The following is a 6,972-nucleotide window of genomic DNA, read 5'->3' as shown; positions in this document are numbered from 1 at the left end:
GTAAAACAACAACTACAAATGAATTTAAATAACTTTTACATTCTTCATAAATTTCATGTTACGATTCATCCACTATTCTTCAGATGGGATCTAAATCATTGTCTAAAGTACATGAAAAATCACGTTTATCTTACCAATTATCACCTTACATACTTTGACTTATGTTATCTAACATCTCCTTAAGGTCATCATCATTAAAATCATCACAATACCCATCAACTAATATATCATCATCTGTAAAATCATGACTCACCATATTATATCCACCAATCATAACTAAAAATAACTCTCATTTGCATCAAATGTGAGAATATAGTTGTTCTATTATGATGTCTAATATTGTTGCATATTTTGCAAGGGCGTGGGATTTTTGGAGATACTTTTTATCGTGATGTGAAAAATTAAGGAATTCATTCACACCCAACTCATATCTTGGGTCCATTGTCGTATGAACTATGACCATCCAAGATTTTTCCTTATGTTATGGTAAAAGAAAAAAAAAATCTTAAAAACAACATAAATGTATAATGACAATGATATAATTTGATTATCATAAAACACTAGCAAAGTAAAAACATATAAAATCAGAAAGATAAATGGAATATTCAAAGTATTGCCACTCAACAAGTAAATCTAATCACGATTGAGTTGCATTAGATGTTATAGTTTATCCACAAAGATTAGGTGACATTTGGAGTTAATGTGGTGAAGTTTCTTATAATTCTACTGAAATAATTTATTGTGCAACTAGATAACTACAATTTTTTTCTTGCATAAATTCATATTAGAATGGACAATTAGGAGAATTGTTAAAGATGTTATTTGTCTATTTCTTGTAATAACTAACTGGACTATTGGTTTTAGAAGCACTACCAAACCTTATAATCTGGATGAAAATAGTAGAACTCAAAAGAAAACATTTACTATCAATCAGAACAACATGTACTTCTATTTAAAATCAAATCATAAGAAAATGTTAAGACCGTGAAAGAAAAATATAAAGTAGTAGAACTCAAAAGAAAACATTAAGAAGTGAACCTTAATTGTTTAGTGTCCATGAGAACATTATTTTAAATTTATTGTATAATGACATTAGAGTCTTAATCAGACTAATTAGTTATTGACTTTTCGATGTGCCTTTAACCTATATTGATCAGGTCCAAAACCAATCTAACTAAAAGCATTTATACAAAAAAGAAGCCTAAATGTACAACATAAATGGAAAACATTTATGTAGAGTAAGCGTAAAATGTAAGCTAGTAACTTGAATATTAGAAGAACAATCATAACATATAATAATGGTAATTAGAGCCAAGTGTTGAAGAAAGGGAGAATAATCTAATGAGTTATAGGTTATTGGTTGAACGAAAATGTACATAATGATTTACGTGTAGTAATAATTTGTTATTAGACTCCAAATTCCCTTTCCTCTTTTACTCAATTTTGTATATAAAACTTGTACATAATGATTTACGTGTAGTAATAATTTGTTATTAGACTTCAATATAACTAAAATGATCTTTACAATTAGTACATCAAGCCTACTAACAATTTACATAATCAAAACCATAGATCATTAATACAACATCATTTTAAACTTAAAGGGAACATTGCAAGTTTTTGGTATGTTGAAACTGTTGAAATACTTGCCTAGCTTCCTCCATACCGGCATCATAATGAAAATTGACATCATATTAAAAATTAATAGGATGAAACTTCAAACTAAGTCCATGACGTTATCAATCAATATAATTCACACCTCTATTGTTGAACATGGCATACATAAGGCTTCAATTATGTTCACTGAAGAAATGAATGCTTTCATATCGTTAGACATGGAATTTAGGATATGTGACATACACCTAACCACTTACTGTCTCAAGTACCTGGCTTCTAATGATTGTCATGGTATCTCTAAGGCACACAAGATGCCTTACAAATGTTAAAGATAGAAAAGAAACCCAAGATAGTTGTTTGACGTCCAATCTTTATACATCAAATTGTGAAGAAAATGTTGTCAAATATGATATATTACATGGTTGTGATTTCATGTAACTCAAAATAACCAATGTAAGTCATCATGAAAATGGTTAAATCATCAAATTAATTTGACTAGCTATTCTTAACAACATTGTTTCATGCAAAATGGTAGCGGTCAGGGTCGGTTCATTGGTTTTTCATGCCTAGGGCGAGAATAAAAAAAATGATGCCCATCTGTAGCAAGTAATGCACGAAAGATTTGTATATAAACATTTAGTAAAATAGAAAATCAATAAAATTTTTAAGTAACTAAATTACAAACTAATACAACTTTATATTTATACCATTCATAGTCATATACTTTACGATACATGTTCACCATTTTTTTTTTGAAACGGCATACTAACTAATCTACTCCTAAATAACCACCTATGTTTCCACTGAGACTTGAACCCCTGACCTCTCATATGAGATGGTCACTCTATACCGCTAGACCATTGGCCTATTGGTACATGTTCGATTAAAATTAAGAATCTACCTCACATCATCCACAATAATCAAGGGCACACTAGTAACACTTTATATTTATAACCTTCATAGGTAATAACATTACCAATACATTCTCACAAATTAAGAATCCACCTCACTATCTACAATCATCAAGCCTTAAGCAAACCATACGCACCCCATACTTGCAACTGAAAAATAAAACATGAATCCACTGATTGAATAAATGTGAATCTTTAATTAATAGTATTAAACTTTTAACCGCTAGATATACCTCGTAATACTTCTATGTTAGTCAGGTCCGTTTGACACTATATAAGAGAAAATATGATAAATTAACTATTTTAGTAATATAAAACAAAACAATACTAAAACTAAAATCACAATATATGTTAACTATTTTTCACATTGAAGCAAAACGGAAATACAGATTTAGTATTTAATACATCAAATTAAACAATAAAAAACAATTTCAACCCTTTATTTACCAATGTTGATAAAACATATTTCAAGCTCAACTAATATACTTATGACTGATAAGAAATCTCATAAAAGTTTCTGTTTTGACTTGCTATATATAAGTGACCTGAAAAAATGAATCACAAACCAAAATCCATTGTACTAAAAATTATAAGCAACAATGAAAACTTTATACCTCAAAAAAACCTTCAAATATTAAGAAAAAAAATACCTCTCGAGTCTTAAATGTGAACACAAAAATATGAAGAAAAAAATACATGGAATCTAGAAATTCATAAATCACAAGTATAGAAAACCATAAATTAGGAAATAATAATTATACCTCCACTCTCGAGATATTATCAGAAATTCAGAGCTCACGTCTAAACTCTTTAGTCTTCTGTCTCTTCGGATTACGTTCACAGAAATCAGGAATAGGAGAACCCCACCACTAATTCGTTATACATAATTAAGGAATTTAGTCGAATCAAGAAACGCAAATTACTGAAATTCAAGGATGGGTGAACTCTGATGAGTTTAGATAGTAGAGAGGTATTGACAGACCCATAAATAAGAAGATGAGAAAGCATCGACAAAATCCATAGACGAAACAAGAGAGTTTCAAAAAATTACATTACTTCTTTTGTTCTTGACAGAAATCGGGAGACTGAGAGGTTATTTAGTTATTCGATATATGGGTAAGATCCTCTAGACCAATATGATTGAGAAACCAATCGACTCTTCATCTTTAACATCTTGACCTTTCGTCTTTCTAGGCGATGATTGGGAAGACGAGAACCAGCCTCCAAGAGTAGTAGTCTAGAAGCGACACAGCCGATCAGATGATGTCGAACTCATTTTTGGGCCAAAAAAATACCTATAATATTTATATCGTGGGCTAAATTTATGCCCCTTTCCTTTTGCTGCCATGGGCCTCTACTCAAATCGCCCATGTATTGGGACGACACTGGTAGCGCGGTTTTATAAAAAGATGAAAAAATTGAAAAAAAAAATTGTTTTTGTGCTTGTCAAAATTGAATGGTTTTGGTCCGAAAAGGTTTTGTGGTGGATCGGTGGTCCAATTTTAGATATTTTGTATGGTTTTGGTCCTTATAGTTCACATTTTTGTGTAGTTTCGACCCATACCCAAGTTGAAATAATGAATTTGATCTTCAATAACTCTTTTTTTTAATTATTTTCTATATATTTAATTATAAACCAAAAAAGAAAAATTATACCCACACCTCTCTCTCTCTCTCTCTCTCTCTCTCTCTCTCTCTCTCTCTCTCTCTCTCTCTCTCTCTCTCTCTGACCACCAACACCATAGGACCACCGTCGCTTGCCATACACCACCACTTTCCGGACACCACTACCTTTCAGACACCACCTACTCACATATATTTACTTCATCGACGTCAACCTTCATCTCCTCTCCTCTCCTGAAACTACTATTAGCGACATCCTTCTTCCTTCATCGATGGCTCTCATCTACAAAAATTGACTAAAAGTTTCAAAAACCACCACCACCGGCGCCATCCTTCTTCCTCCGTAGGTGTCGTTGGTTTTCTGGTAAGGCATCCATAATCGTCATCACTGACATTCCCTTCACCCTCGTATACCTCCATTCTTAGCCATAAACCGTTCACCACCACTCTTTGATAGAGGGGGAGTCCGTCATTCTATAATTTTTAATTACTTAAAATCATTACAATTAATAAAAAAAAACAAAAATAAAAAACAAATAAGAGTGATATAATCCTCTCTTTAAATGAATAAGGACCAAACCAATAAAAAAAAACATTAAATTTTGAATCATTGATACACCAACAAAACTTTTTGGATAATTAGTTCACTAATAAAAAAAGAATCATAAAATTTTACAAACCACATTGACATTTTTGCAATTTAGTCTAAAAAGATAAACAACTTATATAATAAAATATGTTATTTTTGTATTTTTGTGATTATCCTAAATAAGATACATATGTAAATAGTATTAAAATGAAAAAGGATGTAATATAATTAGGCCGTCTAATGGTAAATGAGAATATTATTGGCGACGGAGAAAACATGCAACTCAATATGTCTTCTTGCATTGGGAAGGGGAAATTGAAGACCAATCCTGACGTTTGGGGGTTACACACGTTTGAAGGAGAACGAACAGTTTCTTAATCGATTAGCCTTCATCGCCTATAAAAATGAGAAGATGGGTAAGATGTATAACACATGAGTGAAATTAAGAAAGAAACAACCGTGGTGAAGAAGTCATTGGCTGCAGCTCAGTGTATTTTTCCGAAGAAATTGAAGGTAAGCCATGGTTAATTTCTGATTATAATGTTATCTAGTTTCTAATTTCTTGTTTACTTGTGGCTTTCAAGAAATGACAATCACCTCCGATCACCCCAAAGACAAGGAACAACAATACCCACCTCCGGTCAACACCGATAACCACTATGAACAACCACCTCACATGAACCACCACCACCATGGAGAACCACCTTTCTCTCCTCTTCCACCTCCCTTCGATCAGTTTCGAAGTTACAGAGAAATATCGATTCACCTTACTCACCTCCTCCTCCACCTTACTCGCCTCAACCACCAGAACGTCGGTTGCCACTACTGTGATGACGATTCTTCTCTACCACCAACTCCAAACGCCAATGGCGACAACCGAAAACCACCTGATACGTTTGATTACTACCTGACAGAAAGCCACCGTCTTTCACCACCAGCACAACCTTCCTACCATGTCTCTCCTCAGTGTAGCCACCATAGCCTTCACATTCCTCCGATTATCTGCTCACACACTAACCACCAAAACCCCACAAATTATACGGACAATAAACCCACATTTCGGGTGTATACAAAGGCGAAAACCGATTACTCTCTCACTATCCGTAATGGAAAAGTGATTCTTGCTCCAACCAATTCTTCTGATCTTCACCAGGTTTCTTATTTTCGGTTTCCGATAGTGCATATGCTTACTTTTTCTTCCAAATGTTTCACCAACACCAATTTGTTTGACATGCATCTAAATAGCATTGGATCAAAGACGAGAAACTTGGTAGTAGCATTAAGGATGAAAAGGGCAAACCCGCTTTTACCTTGGTCAACAAAGCCACCGGAGAGGCTATGAAATTGTCTATCGGTGAAACTTATCCGGTATGATTATGCTTGGTGTAACAATATAAACTCCAAATATATTATCGTTTGTGTGTTTACTCTTACATTATTTCTCAGGTTCAGCTGAAGAATTACAATCCGGATGAAATCGACATGAGTGTTCTTTGGAGTCTGGGCAATGACTTGGGTGATGGTTATAGGTCATTTAGGACAGTTACCAATATTCATCTTAATCTAGATGCATTTAAGGGCATTAAAGAATATGGTGGCGTCCATGATGGAACGGAAGTTGTTTTGTGGAAATGGAACGAAGGTGATAACCAAAAGTGGATCATATTCCCGTATTGTAAGTCCTTCCAACTTTACTCGATAATATGTTTCCATGGTAATCATTTTGTTGGCTAATTGCTACTCAAAAGAAAAATATCTTTTAAATCAGTCAAAAGGGTTTTCTTATTGGCTTTATGTTATGTTTTTGTGCAGGATTTGTGTGAGTGTGAAGTTTTGATAATCAACCATGATAGATGCTTTGTTTCATGTCATTTGGCGTTTATGAATTTTTTTGAGTGATGACGTGTTTAAATAACAATGATCGTGTTTCTTATAAATCTCCAATTTGACATTTTTGCATGTTTTTAATGCCATTTTTGTAATACTGAGGTTTAATGCTCATTGTTTCTTTTGGACAAAATTAATTGGTTGATCAAAGTATCGTATGTGTTTATGTGTTTGGTTCTAATGGTTTCAATTTTTGTGTGATTGGTTATTGTGGTTTGGTTTCGTTTATGAAATTACTATTTTTGATATTCAATTTTATAATTGTCTTTTACTTTACTTGAGATTTTAAAAAACATTCCACAACCCTCATTCTATACCAGGCCACTTCAATCTCTGTCACTACTA

At 33.0% G+C, this 6,972-nt stretch overlaps 1 protein-coding gene and 1 long non-coding RNA gene across 2 annotated transcripts; one reads left to right on the top strand and one right to left on the bottom strand.

Moving 5' to 3' along the window:
• Positions 1-2,252: 2,252 nt before the first annotated feature.
• LOC145086881 (uncharacterized) lies at positions 2,253-3,851 on the bottom strand. The gene is made up of 3 exons (XR_013700663.1): positions 3,290-3,851; positions 2,762-2,798; positions 2,253-2,678 (listed from the first exon to the last, which is right to left on the bottom strand). It is a non-coding gene; the product is annotated as an uncharacterized LOC145086881 (long non-coding RNA).
• An 854-nt stretch (positions 3,852-4,705) lies between these two features.
• Positions 4,706-6,755, top strand: LOC145090470 (ricin B-like lectin R40C1). Its single transcript, XM_079028664.1, has 5 exons — positions 4,706-5,253; positions 5,325-5,893; positions 5,986-6,108; positions 6,187-6,415; positions 6,553-6,755. Coding segments are annotated over exons 2-5 (921 nt in total). The 5' UTR covers positions 4,706-5,253; positions 5,325-5,326; the 3' UTR covers positions 6,555-6,755.
• The last annotated feature ends 217 nt before the right edge of the window (positions 6,756-6,972 follow it).

Source organism: Lactuca serriola, chromosome 2 (assembly GCF_051521515.1).
Source record: "Lactuca serriola cultivar US96UC23 chromosome 2, Lser_US96UC23_V15, whole genome shotgun sequence".
NCBI classification, from domain to species: Eukaryota; Viridiplantae; Streptophyta; class Magnoliopsida; order Asterales; family Asteraceae; genus Lactuca; species Lactuca serriola.
The sequence above is the reverse complement of the archived record's forward strand: the minus strand, read 5'-3'. Positions and strand labels throughout refer to the sequence as shown.

Coding starts and splice junctions, on each gene's coding strand:
- LOC145090470 (XM_079028664.1), top strand. CDS start 5,327: ATGACAATCACCTCCGATCACCCCAAAGACAAGGAACAACAATACCCA. Junction 5,894..5,985: donor ATTCTTCTGATCTTCACCAG/GTTTCTTATTTT, acceptor GCATCTAAATAG/CATTGGATCAAAGACGAGAA. Junction 6,109..6,186: donor CTATCGGTGAAACTTATCCG/GTATGATTATGC, acceptor ATTATTTCTCAG/GTTCAGCTGAAGAATTACAA.